This window comes from Enhydra lutris, unplaced genomic scaffold (assembly GCF_002288905.1).
Source record: "Enhydra lutris kenyoni isolate GAN:26980312 unplaced genomic scaffold, ASM228890v2 scaffoldscaffold50, whole genome shotgun sequence".
Classification (NCBI taxonomy): domain Eukaryota; kingdom Metazoa; phylum Chordata; class Mammalia; order Carnivora; family Mustelidae; genus Enhydra; species Enhydra lutris.
This window is the reverse complement of record NW_019154134.1, coordinates 1,510,659-1,537,953: the sequence shown is the minus strand read 5'-3', so window position 1 is coordinate 1,537,953 and position 27,295 is coordinate 1,510,659. Positions and strand designations below refer to the sequence as shown.

General features: G+C 40.7%; 1 protein-coding gene across 4 annotated transcripts in view; it reads right to left on the bottom strand.

Annotated features, from left to right (window-relative positions):
* The window catches only part of LOC111156914 (Rho GTPase activating protein 26), a 440,327-nt gene that overhangs the window by 140,129 nt on the left and 272,903 nt on the right, over positions 1-27,295 (bottom strand). For all 4 annotated transcript variants that reach the window (XM_022518050.1, XM_022518049.1, XM_022518047.1 and 1 more), the window contains 3 exons: positions 22,391-22,478; positions 20,669-20,727; positions 18,616-18,721 (listed from right to left, as the gene is read on the bottom strand). In XM_022518050.1, coding sequence (XP_022373758.1) covers positions 18,616-18,721; positions 20,669-20,727; positions 22,391-22,478 — 253 coding nt within the window. The remainder of the gene's footprint in view (positions 1-18,615; positions 18,722-20,668; positions 20,728-22,390; positions 22,479-27,295) is intronic.

Below are 27,295 nucleotides of genomic sequence, written 5' to 3'. Positions count from 1 at the left end.
CTATTCTCTAGCACTGCCAATCACTGTTCCCAGCTTAGGGGAACAAGAGGAAAGATTCAGGTCTGCACGTTAACAAAAAGCCCACAAGAGGGATTTAAACCCAGCTAGAACCAGGATGAGGGTCAAGTGGAGATAGACCTGGGAGGTGACGGTCTGCAAAAAGACTGAGAGTGAGCACCTATTTCACATTTTAAATTCTGCATCCTTAAAGAGGCACATGCTCTCAGAATTGTTAAACATCATTGCCTCCTGAAATTTTGCACCCCAGGTGTCTCTCTCTTGCTTCATCCCAGTCCCAGCCCTGGTAAACACATGCCAGTGTCCTGGCTTACTTTACCTGCAGCTTAAACATTTTTTATTGAGTTACCATTATGTTATTGGCTGGGTAGGAACCTAGTCTTCATTAAGACTTTTTTTTCCCCCTCATCAAAAGCTTTCTTGCTTCCTTCCTTCCACTTCCTGTCCCTTCATAGGAGCTAGGAAAGGTAGTTAGTTACATGTTGGTTTACTTCAATGGGGGTAAAACCCATGAAAGGGCATGCAGAGACTAGTTTGCCTTTAGAGGGTGGTGGCAAAGCTGAGAGGCAATCAGGGCCTTATGGATATTCTGGCAAACACTGTTGGGGAAGGACAAATGTATTCAGCCTGTACCCAAGAAGAGGAACCCAGACACCAACAGCTAGAGCTTCCTCCCCATTACTGAGAAGCCACAGAGCCGCAAGTTCCTGGCCTTAGAGCCCTTGGGGGGCAGGAGGTCCAGATGGCTATGTAGACCCCAAGTTTGAAACACAGACTTCTCTTTGCACATTTTGCTTTTAGGAACTCCTCAAATTACTTAGAAATATCAGTTTTATCCTCAAAAGAAACTTGTACAAAGAAGTTGGCAGGGCCTTTGAAAGCCAGAAAAGGTGGCTCCACGGCCATGGAGACCTGGTGCAGACAGAAGTCTATGAAGCCCAGTTATCTGCAGTGAGGCCTTAATGAGCCATGTCTGCAGTTGCTTGGTTTCTAGGATATGGTGCTATTTTATGGAAGATATGGCACAGGCCAGGAGCCTTTACATTCTAGAACAAACAGGACTTACTAAGGCGCCCTTGGAAGAACAATGAGAAGGAAAAGTGCTGGAATGTTTCTATGTCAGGTCTCTGAGTGGTGCAACACCAGCTGGTCCAGCATCCTATGAAGACATTTACCCCTTTGATTCTTTGGTTCTTTCTTCTTCCCTGATATTCTAGCCCTGCATTCTACTACCTCCACTCCAACCTCCATTAAGCCTAAATTCTGCATTTTAAATCTTTATAGTTTAGGTTAGATGATAATTTACCAACTCCCACGAACTTAATGCAGAGCACTTAACAGCAACACGAGAAACCCAAGAGGGGCCACATGAAGTATTCTGTATCTTTATAGATCTATCGCTCCAAATGAAAACTATGTCAAGCATACCAATGGATTAGTCATTATGGAGAATAATCTGGTTATATCTTAAAAGAAAAAAAAAAAATCAAGCTATGTATATTCCTGCAATTCTACTGACAGGTATACATACCTTGCCAAAATTCACACGTGCACAAAAGGATGTCTGTAAGGATGTTCCCTACAGCATTGTTTATAATGGCAAAAAATGAGAAACAACTCCAAATGTCTATCAATAGGGGAAAGGGAATAAATAATATGTGGCATATTTACATAGCACAGAGGAATGAACTAGCATTTATCTCAAAAAGATAAAACTGAGTGGCAAACACAAGCTGAAAAATGAGAGTACCCTCTGATACCATTTATGGAGATTATCTCACACACACACACACACAAATACCAGATGACTATATTTGGACACAAAAAAATCGATTTTAAACTACCAAAACATAGTTCAAAGGGTTACACACTACAATTCATGTTAACTTTCCACTGGAGGGCAAAGGGAATGGAACTGGAGAGGAGCCAAAAGAGTGTTAATGTGTTAATGTGTTAATGTGACAGAGAGGAAAAAAAAGGCCAAATGTTAACTGTGATATAAGTATATATTCATACGCGTGCATAAATATATATGTGAAAAATTACAGCAAAACATATAAATATAGTCCAAATACACGTTATATTCCAAATGATACTCTGTACATTTTGCTCTAATTTCCATACAAACCCCCACCCCCCAAAAAAAGAAAAAACAAAGAGGAAGGGAGGGCATGTTTGGGAAATCACAAAGATTCCTTCATGTTGTCTTGGGGAACTTTAAAAAAACTCTGTATATGTTAGGTGTTGATAACAGATGAAAAGAAAGAGGAAAAAAAACAGTTTAAAAAATAAATGTAATAATAACTTTTAAAAAACTCATCTTTAATCAGTAGTATCCTTAACAGCAGTTTCTAGACTTTGGTATAGATGCAAATCACTTGGGAAGCTTATTAAAAATAAAACTCTCTGCCCTCCCTACCCAAACCCCCAACATGATGATTCAGGAGAGCTTTGAAGGGGCCAGTGATCTCCTTTTTATACAAAAAACAAACATCCTTAGAATTAACCGATTTTAAATGTACTGAGGAACAGTTTAAAAAAACAAAACTTAGGGACGCCTGGGTGGCTCAGTTGTTTAAGTATCTGCCTTCGGCTCAGGTCACGATCTCAGGGTCCTGGGATGGAGCCCCTTATTGGGTTCCTTGCTCAGCAGAAGGCTTCTCTCTCTGCCTGCTGCTCCCCCTGCTTGTGCACACATGCTCTCTCTCTGACAAATAAATAAATAAAATCCTTAAAAAAAAATACTATAACACGGAGGATATTAGGAGATGGAGAGGAGAAGGGAGCTGGGGGAAATTGGACGGGGAGACAAACCATGAGAGACTGTGGACTCTGAGAAACAAACAGGGTTTTGAAGGGGAGCGGGGTGGGGGGTTGGGTGAGCCTGGTGGTGGGTATTAAGGAGGGCATGTACTGCATGGAGCACTGGGTGTGGTGCATAAACAATGATCTTTGGAACACTGAAAAAATTTTTAAATTAAATTAAATTTTAAAAATAAATAAATTTAAAAAGAGCATTCATATCACTTAAAAAAAACTTAAAGCAAATAAAAATTCCAACTTTAATGTGAAAGTCTATTCCTCCTCTTAAGTGGATAGCTAACAGTGATACTTAAGAGAAAGTTTTAATTTTGATAATGACAAGCTAAAGTCCTTCTATACAATGTTTGTTTACATAGCTTTATAAAATGTTAATCCTGTAACAGAGCAGTAATTTTTATGCACAACTGAAATGTTAAAGGCGCTCTAGTTAAAATTATGACAACAGGTTATTTTAGGTCACAATGAACTTTAATGCAACAATTCCAACGTTAGAGTTAAAAATCACCAAAGAAGAACAATGCAGCTTTAAGCTATCGAAGCCTTGTTATCCATTACCCAAGTTAGACTTCCTCTCTTCCTGCCTTCCCCAGTATAGTCAGGGCACCCCCTCAGAGCTCCCACTGCCCCTACCTCACACCTGAGCAAGAGCACACAGATCCATGCTGTGGTTTACCTGTGGACATGTTCACATTCCTCTCCAGGCTGTTTCTCCTAATAGGGAAGGTGTCGTGCTCGCCTTTGATACCTGTGTCTAGCACAGTGTCTGGCACACTGTAGGCACTCAGTAAGTATCTCCTGAACCACTTAGCGTGTCTCAACAGGTCTTAGCTCAATGATATCCAAGGAAAAGGAGTCTCTAGCATAGAGTTGGCAGACCTGTTCTCTCAAGAACCAGATAGTAAATATCTCAGGCTTTGAGAGCCATGTGGTTTCTCTCACAGCTTATCAACCAACCAGTGTAACTTGGAGGCTGCCACAGGTAACACGTACATCATTAAGTGTGGCTCTATTTCAATAAAACTTTATATACAATGAAATTTGAATTTCATATAATTTTCATGTCATGAGTATTCTTATTTTTCCCACCTATTTTAAAATGTAAATAACCACTCTGAACTTATGAGCCACACAAAAATCAGCAGCAGGGTTTTCTAACCACTGTGCTAACACATCTGGGCAGAGATATGTAGGAAAATCTCAGGATATCAAACAGGTTGGAATAGACAAGGAGAAAAGAGTCTGTGGTAGAGGGATGGACCCTCACAAGACCTGAAAATAGGACAAAGAGACACAACACAGGAAAAAAAAAATGGGGTTCTTATTATTTTTCTTTTAAACTAGTTATACTGTAACAGTGAAGCTCACATTCAATTAACTAATGGCTAAGGAATTGAGAAAAAAAAACTGATATATTTAAAAGTCATTAGTAATACTAGTTGGGGAAAAAAAAAAAAAAAAAACCAAACCCAAGCCTTTTTAGGTTAAAGTTTTACCACCCTCTCCAGCATTGTTAAAATGTATTCTCCTTTGTCTCTGCTGCCCACTCTCAGGTAGAAATACAGATGAGCAGAGAAGCAGACAAAAGATTAGGAACAAAAGCAGACAAAAGGGATTCCATCTCAGAATACCAAAGGATTGACTGTACTGTCTTGTCCCACCCAGTCCTGTGCATAAAATCACAGATATCTTCAAATTAAAAGGACTAAAGAGTCACCAGGCTGCTCCATTTGCTAAAAATAACAAACTCTTTAAATAGCACAAATGATCATTTTATAAAAATTCAAAAACAAAGAAGCCAAGAGGGGGAACCTGGGTGGTTCAGTGGGTTAAATGTCTGCCTTCAGCTTCGGTCATGATTTCAAGGCCCCTGGATGGAGTTCCTGAGGAACAGAGCCCTGAGTCAGGCTCCCTGCTCAGTGGGGAATCTGCTAGTCCCCCTCCCTCTATTCCTCCCACTCCCCACCTCCACTCATGCTCTTGCTCTCACTCTTGCACTCTCCCTCTCAAATAAATAAATAAAATCTTTAAAAAAAAAAAAAAAAAAAAAGAAGAGGAAGAAGAAGCAGCAGCAGCATCAGCCAAGAGAAGAAAACCTGGGTATCTAGAGATAACAGTTAAGATACTGGTGAATAACTCCTTCTGGAATGTTTTCCTTAACTGCACTGTATTTGTGTATATATGTGTATGTATGATTTTTTTTTCCTTAAAACAAAAAGAATCATTATTTTGTAAACAAAGAAATCTAGTATTTGGTAAACTTCCTCAAGATTGTGCATAAAATGAGCTTGTAAAAACTCAGGCATTGGACATCTCATCTTTTGAGCCAATGCTCTCTCCTACCACCTCCTAAAAGAAATAAATAATTTGCATCTTGAATAAGATGCAAATTACATCTTATGTTTACATTTACATTAGTACATAGCAGGTGCTCAGTAAACTAATACATGCTGAAATGACTGACACTAACAGTGCTGTCTCAGGTATTTGTCTTGGCCCAGCTCTGCCAAGCTAGCTTTTCAGAGATGCTCTTTATTATCACTAACACCAAAAAGCATAGCTTTCAACAGGCTGCCAAATCCCAAAGACCGTATGGATACAAGGACAGTGTCCTTTAATAATAACTGGCATGTAACTTAGAATATCTGCTACTGGAAAGTGCTTCACTTTGGAATGTTTCCTTTTGGCTTTATTTTAAAATGAACCATTATTCTGCTCCTTTATGGATTTGTTCATGAGGGATTCATTTTTTGATTCCTCCCATGTCCTAAAGGGGGATATTAGAAGGACCAGTAAGTATCAAGACATTTGCATAAGGTTTGTCTTAATTTTCAGTTGAGTAATATCAGACTTAACCATGAATAAAATAATTTCTGATGGGCCTATTCATGTCCAGAGTCATGGTGCATTAATGACATGACAAAGAAAGGATAATCTAGGCTTGGCCAACAATTCCTGTTTCATTAACCGTCTGGCCAGGGCCAGGTAAAAAGATCCTGTGAGATAGTCCAACTATTTTGGAAGAAAACCTTGTAACTGGGCAGCATGCTAAGCAGGTTAAATGGTAGTTCTAGTGAGAAGGGAAGTATAATTCTTAAAAAGGCAAAATGTCAAGGTTATCTCTGAAAAGAATAAGAAAACCTGATCAGCAAGCTAGATTGAGAGGCATGCTTGAAACAGAAAACTGCCATTTGCCTGATAACTTGCTCATGCAGAAGGCAAACTATGCATTCTGGGGAACTGAGCTGTATAACCAGTTATTAAAGAAATACCTAAATGCTCTGCCTGCTGTTTTTATCATTATGATGGTCCCATCTTCAACATAACAATGCATAACAGGGTCTCCAGGAACTTATAAGATCCACCAAAGAATTAGTATTTGTGCCAAGGCCTGAAACTTTCAATATATAATAGGGAATCTCGAACACCTGGCATTTTTTTTATAAGATTTTATTTATTTATTTGACAGACAGAGATCACAAGTAGGCAAGAGAGGCAGGCAGGGAGAGAGAGGAGGAAGCAGGCTCTCTGGGGCTCGATCTCAGGATGTGGGTTCGATCTCAGGACCCCGGAATCATAACCTGAGCCGAAAGCAGAGGCTTTAGCCCACTGAACCACCCAGGCACCCCTCTAACACCTGGTATTTTTATCTGCCTGGCATCCTTTGAATTGTGGCATCCAGTTTTCCTTGGATTGCCCCCCTCCCGTTACATGTGGTTCTACCAAGAATAGCAGCTGAGAACCCCACGACTGCCTCATCAAAGAAGTAGGTGCATTATTCAAGAGAGGCTACAACTTTCTTTAACTAGGAATATTGACTTGCAGTGGAATCCCAAGAAGATAAAGGTGGTCAGAGCTGAGACATTCCAAAGGTAGTACTCCAAAGGCACTATACAGGAGTTCCCTTGTTATTTTCCACCCCTTATTTTATCTATTATTCAACAAATATTTATGAGTGCCTCCTACTACATAGAAAGCACTGTTCTAGATGCTAAGGATTCAACGGCACAAAAACAGACAGAAATCTCCAACTTCAGGAGTCTACATTTCAGGGAGAAGAATACAAAACAACAAACAAGTCAAATACAGAGTATATTAAAGTGATACATGCTATGGAAAAAATTAAGTAATGCTAGTGGGAAGGGAGCACAAGGGCTGGTGGTTACAATCTTAGAGCAAGACCTCACTGAGGAGGGAAAGGGAGGGAGGACAGATCAGGGCTACGGACTGAAGGGCATAGCAAACGGGACTAAAAAGGAGCAGCCAGGAGGCAGGAGGAAAACCAGGAGGATGTGATATCCTGGAAGCAAAATGAAGAAAGCATTTCAAGGAAAGAGGGAGTGAGAAACTGTGAAACCCTTCAGAATGATCAGAGAAGGGAAGTCTGAAGCTGATTTAGCAACACCAACATGACACTTCTCAGGGGAGGAGTAGGTGTAAAAGCCCAAGTGGAGTAGGATCTAGAGAGGATTTGGGAACAGCAACACAGACAACTATCTGAGAAATTCTGCTGAGAAGAGCACAAAGAATGGGGGAGTATCTAGAAGGAGATGCAAGATTGAGAAGGTTTTGTTTTGTTTTTTAAGATTTTATTTATTTGAGGGGCACCTGGGTGGCTCAGTGGGTTAAAGCCTCTGCCTTTGGCTCAGGTCATGGTCTCAGGGACCGACATCAGGCTCTCTGCTCAGCAGGGAGCCTGCTTCCCTCTCTCTCTGCCTGCCTCTCTGCCTACTTGTGATCTCTGTCAAATAAATAAATAAAATCTTTTAAAAAAAGGATTTTACTTATTTGAGAGAAAGAGAAAGAGACTGAGAGAATGAGTGGGAGGAGGGGCAAAGGGAGAAGCAGACCCCCCTATAGAACAGGGAGCCCGATGTGGGGCTTGATCCCAGGACCCCAGGATCCTGACCTAAGCTGAAGGCAGACCCTTAACGGACTGAGCCACCCAGGAACCCTCAAGAAAGGTTTTTATTGTTGGTTTGTTTGTTTGTTTGTTTGTTTCATTTGTAAAGGGTCACAGAAATCACAACTTGTGCTGATGGGAAAATCTCAAGAGAAACTGAAAAGTTGATCATGTAGGAGACAGGGGGAAAACTCTTGGGAGTGAAGTCCTCCTGGATGCAATCAGGAATCACCTCTAGTGCCCCAGGGCAGGGAATGCCTTTAGGTACAAGTGCAGGACTGTTCCTCTACCACACAGGGAGGAAAGGTAGAAACAAAGGCATGGGGGTGGTAGCTTCTGGAAGTTCTCTTGATTGCCTTTATTTCCTGAGTGAAATAAAAAGCAAGATCTGAGACAATTTACAAGAGTAAGAGTGAATGGCGTTGAAACGTGAAGCAGGATACCAGGCACATAAGGGCCCTTGAAATTGCTTTCCAATGTCTGATGGTTCAACTCTACTTTCAGTTATATGATCGACCCAGAAGACGTCCAATAAATTCCATTCTTTTTTGTATTAGCCACAGTTGACTTCTGTTGTTTACAACCAATGATCTGATATACCAACTTTTTCTTGAGGCCTAGGATTATTCATGTTCTCACTGAAAGTCTGACTTTAAGGGGCACCTGGGTGGCTCAGTCGATTCAGCATCTGACTCTTGATTTCAGCTCAGGTCATGATCTTAGGGTCATGAGACCAAGCCCTGCATCAGGTTCCAGTCTTGGTGGGGAGTTTGCTTGAGATTCTCTCTCTCTCCCTCTCCCTCTGTCTCTCCCCCTGACCCCACTCATACACACACTCTCTCTCTAAATAAAATCTTAAAAAGGAAAGTCTGACTTTTATAAAATAGTGATTCTATTTTATCAAATCCTATACATCCCTAAAGGCATAGGAAGACCAGCTTCCAATATACCAATGAGCCCAACAATTTGAGCTCTCCTCCCAGAATGAAGAAATAATACTTTCCATTTACAATACCAAATTGGAAACACTAAAGCAGTATGCTAAACTACTTAAAGAAAAACATGTCGACTCATGTGAGAAAGCAGAAACGACATACCAAAATTCAAATCCCCTGACAATTTCTTCAAGCTTTCTTTTGAGTTAAGCTGCAAGAGTATCTACCAAGGGGCACCTGGGTGGCTCAGTGGGTTAAGCTTCTGCCTTCGGCTCAGGTCATGATCCCAGGGTCCTGGGATCGAGCCCCACATCAGGCTCTCTGCTCAGCAGAAGCCTGCTTCCTCCTCTCTCTCTGCCTGCCTCTCTGCCTACTTGTGATCTCTGTCTGTCAAAAAAATAAAAATCTTAAAAAAAAAAAAAAAAAAAAAAAAAAGAGTATCTACCAAGACAGCATGAAGATGAATACACATAAATCTTTCCTCGGGGTGTAGAGTAATACTTCAAAACAGACTTCACTAACTCAGGGAGGGAAATCCACATCAAGAGTCCACTATGAGGTAACCTGGAGGCACAGAGAACTGTTTTTACAGTGGATGGCAATGTTTAATCGGGGAATGGCATCTGAGAGGGCAGGCAAACTGCGTAAGAATGAAGGAAAGACTCCCCCACAAAGAGAAACACTTTGAAGATCATAAAGATGAGTGGAAATTTCCAGACCATGCAGACTAAGATGAGTCTTCTTGATATAACGTGTCATCCCCTCCAGGAAATTAATAGTTATTAAACTGCAGCACAGACAGCTGCTTCTGAGATGAAATCAGTCTTGCAACACTAAGAAGCAGGAGGGTGAAGGCGAGTAGTTGCTAATCTTCCACAGAAGTCAGCCTCACATAGCTTCTTTCAAACAGGTGCACTGCTCTGCGGGGCATTTGACTCATGAAGAGCCCTGAATACTAACAGGGAAGTGTGAAGCTTGGTTAAGGTATGACCTGAAAGCAGGTATTAATGGGCTCTTTCTCCCACATGACCCTGAGCTGGCACATCCCTTGCTAGGAAGGGTGCAAGCAGTAGTCAGCCCCCCTTTGGGCCAAATGCACACAAACTGCCAAGAAAATAAAATCAGAGCAAAAATAAACATATGCACAGCACAAGAGCTCTGTGTGCTGTATTTTCAGCATCAAGCCCTAAGATTTTTGCTTACCAATAATGGAACTATGAAGAAAGTCCCATCTCTTGAATAAGAATGACTTGTTTTGGCCTAATCACTTGAATAATTCTCCTATTTTCCCTCATTTTATAAGGCATGGCTCCATGATCTTCCCTCCCCCATTCCCCAACTCCTCCAACAGATTATGAAAGCCGACGATTACAGAGGGCGTCCTATATGCCAGACACTCTTCTAAGAGCCCTATGTGAATTAGTTCATTTAATCCTCACAACAACCCTGGAAGGCAGGCACTATTGCTGTCTCTAAGTTTCCCAGAAAGAAGTGTAAAATGGGTGAAGCCTTTTATACTTTACTTCTCCAGGCTTTACTAGGGGTTTTGCAGGGGGAGTGAGGCAGAGAAGTTAGTTACCACCTAGGTCAAGCACCGGAACTTGCTCCATCTGTTGGGATCATCTCGCAAGTAGCTAAGGACTGTTGTTTGGAGCCCAGCTCCTCCCCCCCACCCCCCCCAATTAGTCAAAGGTTTCCCCTCAGAATTTTAAAAAATAACCCCTTGCTTTCAGGTTGTGCATGTGTAGATGCCGCTCTGTGTCATGCCTCCCTGGAGTGGGAAGGAAGAGGCAGGAGGCACCTGGTATGGGAAGAGGTGACAAGCTACCAGGCTGCACCTGCATGAAGCAAGGTGCAGGCTACCTAACCGGCTCCTGCAGTGCTAGCTGAAGTACACACAGGACAAGCCAACAGAATCTGATGTGCTAATTTAAAAGTTTCTGATAGTGTTATTTGAGATCCGTTTCACATAAGGAAACTCAGGCATAGAGAAATAATTCACATAAAGTTGCAGAAGGGACAAGAGCCAGACCAGGCAGTCTGACTCCAGAAATGGTCTCTTAAGCACTGTGCTCTCTCAGTGATGAGCTTTGACTGCCTAGAAGTCTGCCAGCTGCCTCAACTGCAGCTGCCAGGTCTGAGCCACAATAGCTGGGAAGAATCGATTAGGAAACTGGTCAGAGTAAGAAAATAAGTACTGCAGGTAATGCTCACCATTCAATGCAAAGAAGGCGCAACAAGAGAGGGCGTGGGCGCCCCGCCCCACACAACGGAAGCAAATCAATTACTGTTGTGCCACTGAAGAGAGAATTCAACAGAACCAATCCTGGGCCTAATGCCTAAGAAATAAGGCTCATCAGAGCAGAAATAAAAGAATTGGGGATGAAAAAGGCAACAGACAAGATCTTTTTTGAAAAGATGAAATAGATGGAACTTTAGCTACATTCACCAAGAAGAAAAAGAAAGGTGACTCAAATTCGGAAATGAAAAAGACTTAAAAAGAAAGGAAAGAAAGAAAAAAGAAAAGAGAGAGAAGGAAATCTGGTTCTGCTAAAAGCTGGCTAAGAAGAACAAAGTCATTTTTATGTTAGTTAATACCCTCGCTTTTATAATACCTCACAATAAATGGGGGCAGCCCCTGAGAAAGGAAAAGATGGTGTCCTTCTCTTTGCTCCTCCTGGAATTTGAGAGGGAAACTCCATGGCCAACTGGGTTCAGAAGAGGAAAAGGTACATCAGAGAACAGGAAAGTCACTGAAAACATTAACCCAACAGAAGTGGAACAACTCAGTGCAAACAGGAGACCCAAATCAAAGGGGCTCCAAGACTGCTGAGCATTAACAGCTTGAAGCCAAGCATTTCCCTTTGCAGAATGGGTGTTTCTTAGGATGTGAAGGATTTAGTTCTTTGAATTCAGAAATTGTTTTTTTTTTTTTAAAGCAAAAATTTAAACTTAACTTGTATCTTTCCTTCTCCTAACCCTAAAGACTGAAAGGTCACAGAACAGAGAAATTCTGGAAGTTGAAAGTAAGTCAAGGTCTGGCAACCAGGCTAAATAAGGGCTGAGGTTTGATTTTGTCTACATTTCCATTAATTTAAAGTGCTAAGTTGCCTGTTTGCTTTAAAATATGTGGTTCTCCTCTTTGCAGTATCCCTTTAAATAGATTTTCCTTTCAGTGTGCCAAAAATAGCTAGAGAAGGTCCTTTGAGAATCCCATTCTTAGTCTTAAAAAAATACATTCTCCTCTCCAGCCCATGCACATAAACAGATCTGGAAGCACTTCTTCCTACTTCTTCCAGTGACCTCTAATTTATCAGAAATAAATATTTTAGGAGAAAAAACATAGCTGGTCAGGGAAATGATTCTCCCAGTCCATTTTTGCTTGTTCATTAATTAAGCGATCACTCACTCTGGAGTCCCTCTTTCAGGACTAGCAGACAGATGGGCCAGGTGCTGATAATTCAGATGCCTACCCCATGGCCAGGCAGGTGGGGGCACAAAAGAGGTTGACTACACCCAAGGGATAACAGAGACCGCTAGGATTTGGTGCGATGAAGAAAGCATGCCCGGGGGTTAGGGTGTGGCCTCTACCCAGTTGCAGCCAACTCTGAGCAAAGACATCTAAATTTTTTCAAGTAAAATCACCCCAGTTAAAAATGTTAGAAATCTGTCCAAAATTTTAAAATGGCAACATGTAGAACAATACCAGACAGAATGCATGTATGCACTACTCTGGCTGGACACCGTTGTTTGCAACCTCTAAGTAAGAAACAAAAGATAAAGGAAGACAGACTGCCTGTCCCCTGAGAGTTTAATGACCTAGTAGGATTAAGAAGATAGTCACTTGGTCAACTGTCCCACAAGGTGGAATATGATACCCATTAAAAGGGAGAAATAAGCGAAGCCTATGGGAGCTGAGGAAAGCGAGAGGGCCCTTGAGGCAGAAAGGATTCTTGTAGTCAACGACATCTGAGCTGGGGCTAAAGAATGAGGTAGACTTTGGCAGGCAGACATTGGGGAGGGACCATTCTAAACAGAGGAAAATGAATTGCACAAGGTAAAAAGAGGGAGATGGAAAGAGAATGTTTGAGAAATTGTCAAGACACTCTTCATGCTTCTACCTGACAAATATGTGTGAGTGTCTGTGTGTGCCATGCAGTAGGGACGCAGAGGAGATCATGAGGGGACACAAGATGAGGCTGTGAAGTGTGAGTGTCCAGCCCAGACAAGATGTTGGAGGTGGTTCCCTGAGTTTTATCTTCAGAGCAATGGGAAAGTTTCCTTTGAATTTTTTTTAAGCAAGGGAATCACATGTTAAACTCTGCAATGTTCCAAGTTCCCCAGCTGCAGAGCATGCATTCTGTGGAATGGAAGAGAGCCAGAGTGAGTTGGGAGGTGGCCTTTGCAAGCAGTCTGGGAAAGAGATGACGCCAGCTTGGACTGGGGGAGTGGGTAGCTTCAGGAGGTAGAAAGGAGTTAAAATCACCAGAACTACCAGTTCAGGGTAGGATTCAATGAGGTAGAAGCCAAATGGAACTGGAGAATGTGGTCAGCATGGCTCTATGGGGGTATCAGGACCCACCACCAGTGGCCCAGTAGCCAAGCAATGCTGTACTGGCAGCAGCGGGTGTCCAGGGGTTACTAGAGAGAGGGAAGGTTTAGGAGCCAGGGTGTATGGCTGAGGTAAGATTGCCAGAGAAGCTCATAGGAGCTTTCCATTTTAGAAAGTCATCATCTCAAAAGCACTATTTTCTTTTAAACGTGCTTTGTAAAATTCCACAGCTGTTTTGTTTGGACTAGTCTTGAGGGCAAGGAAATAACTAGCTATTCTCACGTTCAACGGTTCGTCAATAAACCAAATCTTTAGATTTGGGATGGAAGAAGAAGGAATATTAGAATATCTATAAGATATATGTTAATGCCAAGTATCCATGCCCACTTCCTTTTATTTTGACCATTTCTTAAGAACTTCAAAGAATGCTAGTTAACCATCACACAGTTCTCTTTGGTTCTAAGGCCTAGCAATGACTTTCTTTATAACCACAGGCATTTGTACGTGAACCCAATTCACTCTCCTTCTGGATCATTAAGGAAATATGAATATATTCTTCTGGACTGGCAGGAATTCCTGGAAGTATTCATATTCCAAGGGGGAAAACAGCCAAGCCACTAGATGCTCAACTCTTGATAACTTGTGACAATGGAGTTTACGTATTTTTTTTTTTTTAATTTCTTTTCAGCGTAACAGTATTCATTGGGAGTTTACGTATTTTGATAAGATCTCACTTGTATGCCAAGCATTTGCTCTAAATCATTTTATGATTTCTGCAATATACAGAATTTTGTCATTTTTGCAAAGCCACAACAAGTAACAGATCATCCAAATAAACATCATATGATGAAGTAATGAAAATAATAGGAATCAGCAAGTGGTAATGAGACTAAAGTTGATTTTGCCCTCCTCATTTCTCTGTCCTGTCTTCCACCTCCCAAATCTTAGAATTTTAGTGTATGTGTGCCCATACTGCAGATGTATTCTTCTTCTCTCCCAAACTGGTCTATCTGTCCCATTTGTCTTAATTGTATTAGCACACCACATGAAAATCATTCAATAGATTTAATGTTCTCTGTTGAATCATATTTTATCAAGACTATTTGCAGTAAGCATCAGGCACTGCCTACTCAGAGCTCTGCTTTTATACTGATATCTAGGCTTCCCACCAGTGGCCCAAGGAAGTTCTGTTTGGTATAAAAAAATCATGGTGGCCCCATTCCCCTTGTTGAAGAGTGTTTCAAATCAGTAATATGTGATGGGAAGTCTGGAGAACTTCTGGGAAAAATATCATCATAGCTCTTAAATAGAGAAGCGGAGAAAAAAATAATGATTTTTCTTGCCTCTGGACAACCACAAATGTGCAAGGATGCAACACAACATCTTATGACCCTGACCTAGCCAGCACAGTGATGCTGGCTGGGAGCAACACCATAGAAATAACCTGAATACTTCGTGAGCCAAGAAATTAACCAACCCTTTGGGCTGATTCTGTGTAATGAGAAACAGATTCCTTTATTGTTTAAGCCATTTTGAATTGGATTTTCTGTTTCTTACAGCCCAGAACATCCTAAATGATAGAATACTTCTTTGCGGAAGCAAGAAAAGGGCTCTACCTCTTTGACAACATCCTAGAAACAAAGGAATACTTGCTTCAAAAAAGAGAAGAGACTACGACTGATTTCTCAATAAGCATTTTGGGAAAACTAGCTGTGAAAGGTGTTTTTAATAGCTACTCCTGATGTATGGAGAGTCTTTGAAATCCTTCCAGTGCAGCATAAACAGTGTAATAAAATGATGAGCCACTACGAATGGTATGTGTGGGGATATGCAACATAGTTGGAGTCATCATAATATGTAGGTATTAGGAAACTACCATGAAATTTGTCTTTATTTTTCATCTACTCTTATTTCTTTCTACAATTATAATATTGGGATTTTTTTCTCTTCTCCACTCCTTTTACCTGATGAAAACACAGAATTACATGATTAGAAGGGAACTCAGAAAACTGAGGTTCAGAGAGTGGATTAATTTCCACAAGATCCCACAGCTATCCAGGGACCATTTCCTTTACTATTAAAAATGCTTTATGCATGATTTTAAAAGAAAACCATTTGCTGAACACTCAATTTAATGTAATGTCAAACTGTAAAGATATGGGAAATCAAAACTGGATTTTCTAGTAATTTGATTATGAAATCTCCTTTTTGAATTCATTGCTTTGAGCTTCTTTGTGCTATTTCTATTACCTTCCTAAATCCTAATCCTTTCCACTCAATACCATTTCTCTCTTCTAGAAAATCCCTGCATGTGGCCCATTCTCTTAGCCAGTGATTCTTAAAAGACCGTTTGCTACTTAATTACCTGAGAAATAAACCAGACATGCAGATTCGCAAGGAGAGTCCAATTTAGTAGAGCAGGGGTGGGGTCCCCCAATTCAATTGTAAACAAATACGCCAGGTGAGTCGAACTGTACTTTGAGGGACGTGACTCCAGATTACACACTAGATTCCAGAATCCAAATAGAAAACATCTAATTATCATAGTGGATTTAAGCTGGAACAACAAAAATATGTGCACGGTTGCCTGTAATTTTTATGTTCCCTCTGAGATCTGAAACAAACCCAACAACTCTGTGATTTGGATGCACCCTGGTAAGCATTTGCTTGGAGGCTTTGAGATTTTATCCTTTCCCCTAAGACTTTTTTCCCCTCTGAGTGCATTTCTACTTGGGATTAAATATAAAATGTCTTAACTCTCTCCACAGTTAAAAGAAAGCAATTTTGGAAAGCGTTTCAAAAGAGCACTTTAAAAATTGCACAGCACAAAGTATCCTTCCTTTGAACCAAACAACTGAGAGATACACAGGGAATACACGGTAGGTAATGAGAGCAGTGAACACGGGTTTTCCAGCAGATCCAGCCCTGAAACCAAAACTTAGGAAGGAAGTTGACCATTAAGTAAGTGGACCAGAGGAACAATAGTTCAGGCTTATCAGAGAGTAAGTCTGAAACTGAGAAAACTGGAATCAAACAGACAAACCCCTTATCCCAAGTTAACTATCATTTCCTGGTCAATTTTAAAATAGGACAGTGCTGTAAATGAGAATATAGCATTTAAATGGAATCTTAGAACTCCTCTGGGTGCCAAAGCCTTTTTTCAGAACTAAATAAATACTCCTTACTGGATTAAGCAACGCACATTTATACCCATCTCCACAAAGATACTTTTAATCCCTATCTTCTGAGACCAAGAACAGAGCCTACTGAGAACTTAAGTCTGTGTGTTATAATATTGGCTCTGACCAACTCACACTATAGCTCTATGTACATTCCTTAAGGATTAAATGAACAAAGAAATGCCACATAACCTCATAGAACCAAAGAAAATCATTGTGATTGTGAATCAAAGGCAAGACACAATGCTCCATAAATGCTATACTGTAAGTAACTCCGGCAACAAAGTTGGTTTAAATTCATTAGAAGGCAAAAGTCAAGGTCATAGATGTCACCTGCATATTCCAGGTGTACTTCTTGTTAGATCAGGGACAAAGATGGTTTGAATTTAATGGGGTTTGGAACACAGAGGTGGACAAGAGGGAGAAAGTGAACTATCACCCAAGAGAAAAATAGGCTCAAGTGTTTAAGATCTACCTTAACAGTTTTTGGTGTTTTTTAAAATCATTTTCTTCCCCCCTTTAAGATTCCTAACAATCCTCACGGCACTTTAAAATGGGCAGATGCAGTAGTGAGTCTGCTGGATCACCATTTACTTTCCGTCATGCTCAGTCCAATTAAGCTCTCAGCACAACTCCACAGCTTGAAAAGCCCACTGCTCTCAGCTGGTTCTGAAGCCTTCTCCTCCAGCTGCTCCCTAGAGGCTCAAAGCCTAGTGGCCCTAATAGAGCAGCCCTGAGCATCCCCACACATACTTGGCCAGAGTATATAACCAGAACTTCCTCTGTTTCAGTAAAGGCCCTTCAAGTGTGCAAAGTTTTGTAACTAAAATCTAAACCAGCTTTTCTATTGAACAAATGCCTGACTGGGTTGTGTGGAATAGGCACCAAAATGTCATCTGAGAGCATCTGGAGTTACTTTTTAAACCCAGTTCTCATTATTTTAAATGCACTTCATCAGGACTCTTTGACATTTTTTGGGCATTCTCCTTGTAAGCTTGCATGTTCTCTGCTATGCTTAATTGTTTCTGAACATGCAGTCCTGATACCACATGGCAAGAAAAACATTTGACCAATAACAGGGAAATCCTTGATTCTGCCTAATTGCTTCTGACCAACATGCTAAACACTCTTGCTCCTTCATAGTTAAAATCTGTGGAAATCTTTTGGGAACACATATACTCTCTTTCTATAAGGCGCTATCAATGTGCTTAGTAGAAACAGGAAAACAAACCATCATAATCTTTCTCAGCTGACTATCGACTTATCCCAGAGAAATGACTTAATGGCATGAGAAAAGTGTGGGTAAGGACTAAATGCACAACACACTAACCAGTTCCGTAGACTGTGTGGCTTAACGGCTTAAGTTAGCTGTTGTAGTCTTTCTTAAATACTCCAGTCTCCAACCAAGAACATTCATCCAAGTCAATGGAAGGTTAGAACATACACACATGCAGTCACTGATATAGCAAGGTAAGTCAAGAAGGCCATTTCCAAAAGGGTCCACCAATAGTTAATAAACAAAAACTCAAAACCATCCCAAGAGTAAATATTCTTAGCAGGACAGTCAGGCCCCATGCTGAATGCCTTGCTTTATCTCAGAGGGCACGTAGGCATCTGTGAAAGATAGTTAGTTGATTTATTCCCTAGGCTTTAACACATGTAACATTCAAAAGCACTAACACTGTAGATAAAGAGGAGCCTATTATCCATACCTGACTGATGAAGAAACTAAGGAATTGAGGGGTCCATTGCTTGCCAGGGTTCATTAAGTGGCTTAAGAACACAGTCAACTCTAGAACCCAGGCCTCTTTACTCCAAATCCCAGGTCTGTAAACCCACAACATGTTCCTATTTGTCTCTGATCATCACAAGAACATATAACTCCTGAAAACTCTGCTTTGTGACCTAGTTATCATGGATGACATATTCCTGTTTACCCTAGGACATCACAAGAACAAAAGCCCCCTGACCTCTCTGCCTGGTGGCCTGGTATCCTGGGCGCTTCCCCAGCCTCCTCTGTAAGGACCACGTGGCATTTACTGCTGTTACCCACTGCAGTTAACATTTCACACATTTCTTTCCTAACCCTTCAGCATTCCTGATGCAACAGTGGGAGGGGGAAACCTGAGCAGAACAGAGACCAGCTTTAGCACTAAGACATGAACTTTCTAAGGGTGAGAAGAGGGCAGCATTCCGTCTTAAACCTACTTTGCCAAGTGGTTCATGAGCAGCTGTAACATCTGCCTATTTTTCTCTGGGAGCCGATGAACAAGGCTGTGGATTTCAGAGACCCGAGACTCCTGGTTTTCCAGCTCTGCAAAGGAAGGAAGGACGTAATATTTGATCAGTGACACAGCCAAATCAGATTACAAAACAAAATCAAAGGAAACCAAAGGTTGGGCACTAACAGACTGAGGATTTCTCAAAGGTTTAAGAACCTGTTCTATGGACTCATGGCTAGGTCTAAGTGTTGTTTTTGTTTTTGTTGTTGTTGTTTTCAATTTATTTATTTGACAGACAGAGATCACAAGTAGGCAGAGAGAGAGAGGGGGAAGCAGGCTCCCTGCCAAGCAGAGAACCCAATGCGGGGCTCGATCCCAGGACCCCGGGACCACGACCCGAGCCGAAGGCAGAGGCCCAACCCACTGAGCCACCCAGGTGCCCCTAGGTCTAAGTGTTTTTTTTTTTTTTTTTTTTAAAGATTTTATTTATTTATTTGTCAGAGAGAGAGAGAGAGCGAGCAAGCACAGGAAGACAGAATGGCAGGCAGAGGCAGAGGGAGAAGCAGGCTCCCCACAGAACAAGGAGCCCGATGTGGGACTCGATCCCAGGACGCTGGGATCATGACCTGAGCTGAAGGCAGCTGCTTAACCAACTGAGCCACCCAGGCGTCCCGGTCTAAGTGTTTTTAATGGTGCTTTCTGTAACAATTCATTTTAAAAAATGACTGTTTAAAGAATTCAAACCAAAATGATGATGGGAAGAAATGGAGCCAGTCAACTGCACACTTAGAGCAGACAGAAACCTGGGAGCAGCTGGCTTCCTAGAACGACGGCTTCATTTCAAGGAAGGAAGGAACTTTATGCACTTGTCAAATGATGAACAAATTGTACATGAACAACATTACAAGGGTCTCAAATATCAAAACAATGTCTCAAGACAGCATCTGACAAATCAAAGGCAATGTCCAGTCACTCTCAAGTCATGTATGACACCCAACCAGCCCAGTGGAAGAAAGAAATGGCTGATGAAACATGTAAATCTTCCTGCCAACCTGTCACTCAATCAAACCCTGCCATGGCGTGGTTGAATTTGGGTAAGTGGCTTCATTTCTCTGGGAGATAAACTGACAGTGCTCACACACCTATTTATAGGATTGATGTGAGGTTTAATTAGAGAATGGCTGCTATGGGTTTGGAATTTCTCTGAGAAAGAAATCACATAAACACGATCTTTACTCCCAGCTTTCTCTCAAGTCTTTCTCCTCCCTCTTTTAAGGAGACAACTCTGAGAAGATAAGGCCACCAGAACATTAGGTACTACTAAATAGGGCCAGTAGTAGTTACCACGACAAACAAACTTTGAAGGCTTAAAGGAAGCAGGGAGACCACAGAGACTATTGACATAGTAACACTGTGGAGATTGATGCCAGATTTAAATCTGATAGAGAATCTTACTATCTCTTACAGGAGGCCTGTCCTGAGCAGACAGATTCCCGTATACTTAGGGTAGCTTGCACCTAATCCCTATGTATTTTAATACCAGTAATATGACGCAAGGGACCTGGATGATATAACTGAAGAATGATCATACGCTGTAAATGGAATCCATGATGGAAAGGGGACTGGGAAGTTACATAAATGGTGTCATATTCAAGGAAACAATTCCAATGCTCAATTTAGGTAATGTGTGAAGTCTGATTCATTCTGCAAAATGCTACTCAAGGGCTGGGAAAAAACCCAAGGAGTTAGAACTCCAATAATCAAAATTAGAAAGCCAAACTTGCTTTCCTCTCCTCTCCCCACCCCAAAAACACATTCTGAAGTTTCTCTCCTCTACTGTAAATTCAGTGTGGTAGCAGGGCCCTTGACAATCCCAGTTTGGTTTCGTTTCTATTTTGTGTCTGTCTCATGAGCACATGTGTAGGTATTTACATACAAAATACAAAGGGTAGAAAGTTTTTATTTTGGGATACTAACTGTTCTTTGATATAGACAAATGTATTCCTTTCCCCCTTAAAACTGGCAAAAAGAAAGCTTACTTGCTGCTTTGATGAAACTTCTTTGAAACTGGTACATCATGAGTGGTCCTGGAAGCATTCTGGGATAAAAGGATATACACCAGTCAGTTTAATAAAAACAAACAGACTCCCTAAATAGCAGCATAGACACTGCCCAACTGTATACAGACTAAGATCAAGGGACAAAATAGCAACTCAATAGCCCAACTGAGTTTCTCTTTTTGAAAGGGTCCTGAGATTTCCTGTGACATTTTCATGCTCTTTCTTTTTAAGGGAATGGATACAACTATGTTTCCTAGTTACAACTAGGAAAGTGCTAATGTGAAAGTCTAGCACAAGCCAAGAGATTTCCTTTTCAGTCAGTGACTCACCCATTGACAAGAGCATTTTAAGATGTGTCTAAGAAAAAGGAAACTAACTAAACATTTGTAATTACCTGTGCTTAAACTCTTGTCTTCCCAGCGGCATGTAATTAAAAATCAGTTCATCTGGAAACACTATGAGAGACTTCTGTGATTTTGTGGCAAATTCACTACCAAGGGTTGCTCCAGAATGCCAAAAGGGCTAGAACCCCTAACATTATGCATGACATAATCAAACTTTATATAGTTTTTTTAAAGTATGTTTTATACTTAACGTTTGTTAGCTAATCATTAGATCAACATGCACAAATTAAGTGCTAAAGACAAACCTCTGTGATTTGGCTTTGTGTAAACTACAGTGATAGTATATGTGGTATGAATGTTTAATCAATATGTTTAATGAGTGTGTTTAACTGTAAACTTCAGCTTTTTTCTGACAGTCCAAATAACAACCTTCTCAACAGACTATAAATTATTCTTGGCTCAGGTTCTATTTTATTCTCATCAGAATCCCCAATTTAACTCCTGATCATCACTTGCATTACATCTTACTCTTGACTTCAAGATCCTTCTATCAATTTCCCAATAGCCAATAAAACCTGCATCACCAATTTCTTTTCTGGGGCTTTTTCCTCCTTTGTTTTTGAGCCAAGTGAATCTTCACAAAACCTGAACAAATGCTTATGCAGTTCACCGGTCTCCTCTTAGTTGAGACTGGACCCTCACCTACCCTTCAAGTTCAGGGTAAGTTTCAGTCACTTCATAAAACTGAGATGGGGGCAGCTAGAATCACCCACTCCCTAAATAACCAAGGGAGGGGCAGAAAATAGGAGTCATACCATGCACAGTGTTACGAGATAAAAAGTCTCTTCTCCAATAAAATAACATTTTCCTATATAAGCAGAAGGAGTCAAAAAGGACTTCCATTAATAAGGACAATCTATTAAGGAGTCTATCTATCTGTAGATAGATCATATTGCAATGCACAAAACCATCAAAACACATAGGATATGTATGTAATTATGCATTTTCATCAGACTGAGATACGGGGTTCCTTGTTTTCTGACTAGAGTATTTGGGGATTTCAGGAAATACAATATTTTAGATATTTTAGGTTCTGTTAAAGGCTAATCATCATAGTAACTTCTCATAAAGAGCAAAGCTTCTTGAATCACTCATGGCATCCCCACAAATGGCAACCCATCAAGGATGGATGGCTTACAATTGGTTTGACCAGCTGAGCTAATTGCACCCACACATAAGCTGTTTCTATATCCAAACACCCACTCAACAGCTTTCTGGAGGCTGGAAATAAAACTGCTTTCTTCCTGATTGCATGATAGCAAGCTGGCACCCTGCCCTGCAAATGGAAAGTCCCTACCTTAGGTAGGTCTTCAAAGCACTAGTGATTGTCTTTATCTCCCATTCAGCACAGATATCGGTCTCTGTTTCAGAAGCTGTTTTGGGGTCTAAAAAGAAGAAAAGGCAATGTGTAAACAGGAGCAGAAAATACAGCTAAAAAACAAGCATGGTATATAAAACCATTCAGCCTCCCTATTAACCAAAGAAATCCAAATTAAAACAAAACAACACCTATTTTTTTTTGTTGGTTCGGTTAAGAATATGGTTAAAAATCCAAGTATCTATTGCTGACAAAAATGTAGTGAAATGGATCCTCTCAGAAACTGCTGGAGGCAGAAGAGATAAAATGCAACAGTTATGAAAAGCAATTTGGCAATATGTATCAAGAGACATAAAACTGTTTATACCCTTTGAAGCAGTAATCCCATTTCTCACAATCTAGCCTCAGAAAATAAGATAAAGCAAAACCAAAGTTACATACCCCAGGAACATTCAATACATGCCAATTCTCTGTAACAGCAGAACAAATTTTAAAAGGAGATAACTTAAATGTCCAATGATGGACGAATGATTATTTTGACATGGCTCCCTGATGGAAAACTATACTGCATTTATATGAAAATACTGACTATGCAACAGTAGGGAAAATGAGTGGATTATCATGCAATGTCAAGCAAAAACAGCCAAACAAACCAAGATTTGAAAGTTTACGAAAAAACTGTATGAACAAAGGCTGAAAGGAAGTACTCTAAAATTAATATAGTGGTTGTGTTAGAGGGGGAGAACTGTTGTTTTTATATTTTCTAAACTATGACTCAATTCCATTACTTTTATATGTCTTTTTTTTTAAATTGCCTTAAGCCAAGAAGTGCAATGGGGACCGCCATAATTACACTGGCTCCTTATCATTTCTTCTTTCGTCTCCTCTTGTGTGGACTGGTCAACAAACGTGTGTATTGAAAATGCACATGTATTAAAGGAAGAGACCACTCTTAGAGCTAGTCTTCCTGGGCAGCACACAGCCCCATCTCACCACTGACAAGATGGTTGGAAGTGAAGGCTTTCAGTACGGTGAAGATAGAATCCAGCTTTCTTACACAACAAGACTAGTGATTTGCATGTCTACTGCACATGCTTGGGGGAAGGCTCTAGGCTTCCAGGGGTGGGAAATGAGAGTCAGACAGACCAATCAAAGCACAGCATCTCTTTGGCCCCATGGCTGGTTCAGGAAGAACCCAAGACCTAAGCCAGTGGAATGTCAGGACCTTTCTAGGAGACAGGGGAGAGACTCTCTGCTATTTCCTTTTGGGTTTGTACCTGGAAGGTTCTCCGAACTGCTCTAGATGCCACCACCTAGAGCCCAAGAGTGAAGTCTGACAGACAAAGCCAGAAATGAGAGAAGCAGAGAGAGCTGGTCTTGATGACATGGGTTGAGCCCTCATATCTCGCCATTCCTTTCTTATCATATGAGCCTATAAATTCCCTTTTCCTTAAGCTAGGTAAGGTCAGGTTTTCTGTTTTTTCTTTCTTTCTTTCTTTCTTTCTTTCTTTCTTTTTTTTTTTACAATCAGAAGAGAACTAAATAATAGAGCAGTTAAACAGAAACAGCCACTGGACTCTTTCTCAACAGTCTCAAAGAAAAAAGAGGTTCTTCCTGCAGAGACACAGCTTTTCAGCTGGAAGGGGAGAATGAGTCACAAGTGGGCACAATATATTTTCTATTTATTAGGAAAGAACCCACTTTCATTCTAGTAGGAAGAGTCCAAATAATCATGAGTGGATTAAGGAGTTAGGCTCTAATCCCCAGGTAAGGGCACAAATCCAGCTGATACCCACTGCTCTCAGTATGTTCCCTGATACATTTAATTTTTAAAAAATATTTTATTCACTTATTTGACAGACAGAGATCACAAGTAGGTGGGGGTGGGGGGGTTGCGGGAAGCAGGCTCCCTGCAGAGCAGAGAGCCCAATGCGGGGCTCGATCCCAGGACCCTGGGCTCATGACCTGAGCTAAAGACAGAGGCTTTAACCCACTGAGCCACCCAGGTCCCCACATTTAATTTTTTTAAAAAGATTTATTTATTAATTTTAGGGGAGGGGCAGAAGGAGAAAGAAACTTAAGTAGACTCTGCCCTGGGCATAAAGTCCACGAGGGGCTTGATCAGGTTGTGAGATCACAACCTGAGCTAAAACCAAGAGTCAGATGTTTAACTTACTGCGCCACCCAGGTGCCCCCCCATATGTATTAGGTGAAATAGAAAAGGCCCCAGCTCCCAATGCATTTAGTTCTTAAAGACAGCACATTTATGTGTTTGCAGGTGACCCTAGCATTACTGAAATCTGTCTTATCACATGAAACAAACAATAAACAACATAAAGTGTGTGATTTTATTTCTAGGGTCACAGAATAGCAAACTCCATAAAGCTCTATCACAGCAAATTTCTGAAAAGCCAACCCAAGGGTGATTCTCCAAATGACCAAAACCTCTGCCGCTTTAATTCTCTTCTTGCTTTGTCATCTTTCACTCCCTTAATGGTTTCTTCCTGCGGAAGAGCATGTACCAAAAAACTTTGCTTAGCATGACCTTTTCCCCTCCCCAACCCGAGACACATGGAGAGCTGCCATAGTGCATGGTTCCTGGATGCAAGACAACTGTTACTGTACATTTTTCTGAGGAACAAACCAACTTCCACCCAAGAAGAGTGAGCCCAACACTAAACAAGCAGCAGTTGGCAGGTCTGGGAGTTGTGAACTGTTCCACGGACCACATTTAGCAAACTAATGATTAGCGTCCATTTATTCGGGCTCTGTAACCATAGGAATATTGTGTAACATTACAGAGAGGAGAGTCAGATTACAGCTTGGCTAAAGGGCTTTTTATAGCACCAACGAGGCAAGGTTTAGAACTTGAGCACGTCCATTTTAATTCATTTAATATCCAAACTAAATTGAATACAGCCTCCCAAACCGCCTCATTTTCAGAAAGTGCTGCCAATGTCCACACCTCCCTTACCAATGCTCCCTCTCACTCAGAGAAACCCTGGTGGCATCCAAACATGATGCAAAGGCATAATTACAATTATCCTCTGAACTCAGTACATTTCTCCCCACCAAGTCACTTGACCATTGCATTACACTGTGAAACGAACCTAAGCCAGAGGATCAGGCCAACATACAGAAAGGCAGCCTGTGGGTAAACTAAACTGAATGTATTTCTTCATGAATCTGCTCCCACAGGAATCTGGAAAAATAGGAGACAGACTGGAAGCAGCGGTTACAAGGGGAATAGTCTCAGAAACATCTCAACAATCAGATGGACTAGAAAGATCCATCTAGTCCAGTACTGTGTTGCTGATGAAAACACAAGAGACATTCTGGAGGAAATGATCAGGACCAGCCATCTATGTACTCCTAAATTTCCTAAGAATTCATTATAATTGTATGTAAATTAATTTTTTTCTCTTTAACTGAGAAAATAACATGTGTACCTGGCAAAAAAATATTCAAGCAAAACAAGTAGATAAACATTAAAATGTAAACCTTTCCTGTGCTAGAGGCAACTATAAATAACAGTTCTGTGTATATGTATGCTATCTCTAATACCACATGCAAATATAAGCATATAAAAGCACATAAATACATACCACTTTTTAAAAACATAAACACATGTACACTATACATGTCATTTTGTGCACTGTTATTTTCATTTGACAATACCTTGAGAAAGTGTTCCACATTAGCACACAAATTTATCTACCTCACAGAAGTACTTCACTGTATCGTAATGTTCCCGTTAATGGAAATTAGATTATTCCCCGAGTTTTGTTATGATAAACAATGATATAAACTACTGTTTCCATGTATATGTCTTACTTACAGAAAACAAAAAATTCCCTCAAAGTAAAATTGAAATAAAAAAGTACATGCATTTTTTTTAAAGATTTTATTTATTTTTTTGACAAAGATCACAAGTAGGCAGACAGGCAGGCAAAGAGAGAGAGGGAGAAGCAGGCTCCCTGCTGAGCAGAAAGCCTGATGTGAGGCTCGATCCCAGGCCCCTGAGATCAAGACCTGAGCCGAAGGCAGAGGCTCAACCCACTGAGCCACCCAGGCACCCCAAGTACATGCATTTTTAATTTTGAAAGCTATTCCTCAACTACCCCTCAGAGGCTGTACCATTGACTGATCCCCAGATCCTAGAGCAATATGCAGAACTTTGATCTTGGCCAGTCTGAGAGGTGAAAAAAGTCCCATTTTTAATATGCTTGTTTGAAAAAAAAAAAAAAGGAGTAGGAAGGCTGAGAATCCTTTCCTATGTGTCAAGTTTATGGAGTATACTCACCTTTTTTAAGCACACAGTTGCATGATTTTGGACAAATGTACACAGTCAAGTGACACCCACAACCGGAATAAAGGTAATTTTCCATCACCATGAAAATCTTCCTGTGCCCCTGTACAATCAATCCTCTCCTTCCACCTCCAGCCCCTGGCAACCACTGTCACAAAGCATAATACTTTTGAAATCCACCCATGTTGTTGCATGTACCAGTAGTTTGATCCTTTTCTTACTGGGTAGTAAACAATTTTATGGATATCCCACAATTTGTCCATCCATTCATCAGGTGACAGACATTTGGGTTTTTTCTAATTTTTTACTGTTATGAATAAAGCTGGTATAAATATTTACATACAGGTTTTTATGTGGACTAAAGTTTCACATCTTGGGTCAGTACATAGGAGTGGAACTGGGTAAAATTATGTAGGAGAGGTCACACAGTAAATATGTTTAACTTTATCAGAAATTACTAAATTATTTTCCAAAACAGTTGGGTCATTTTGCTTTCCCACAGCAACCTGAGAGCTCTAGGTGCTTCAAATCTTCATCAACACATGATATGGTCAGGTGTCTAATTTTGAAATTTT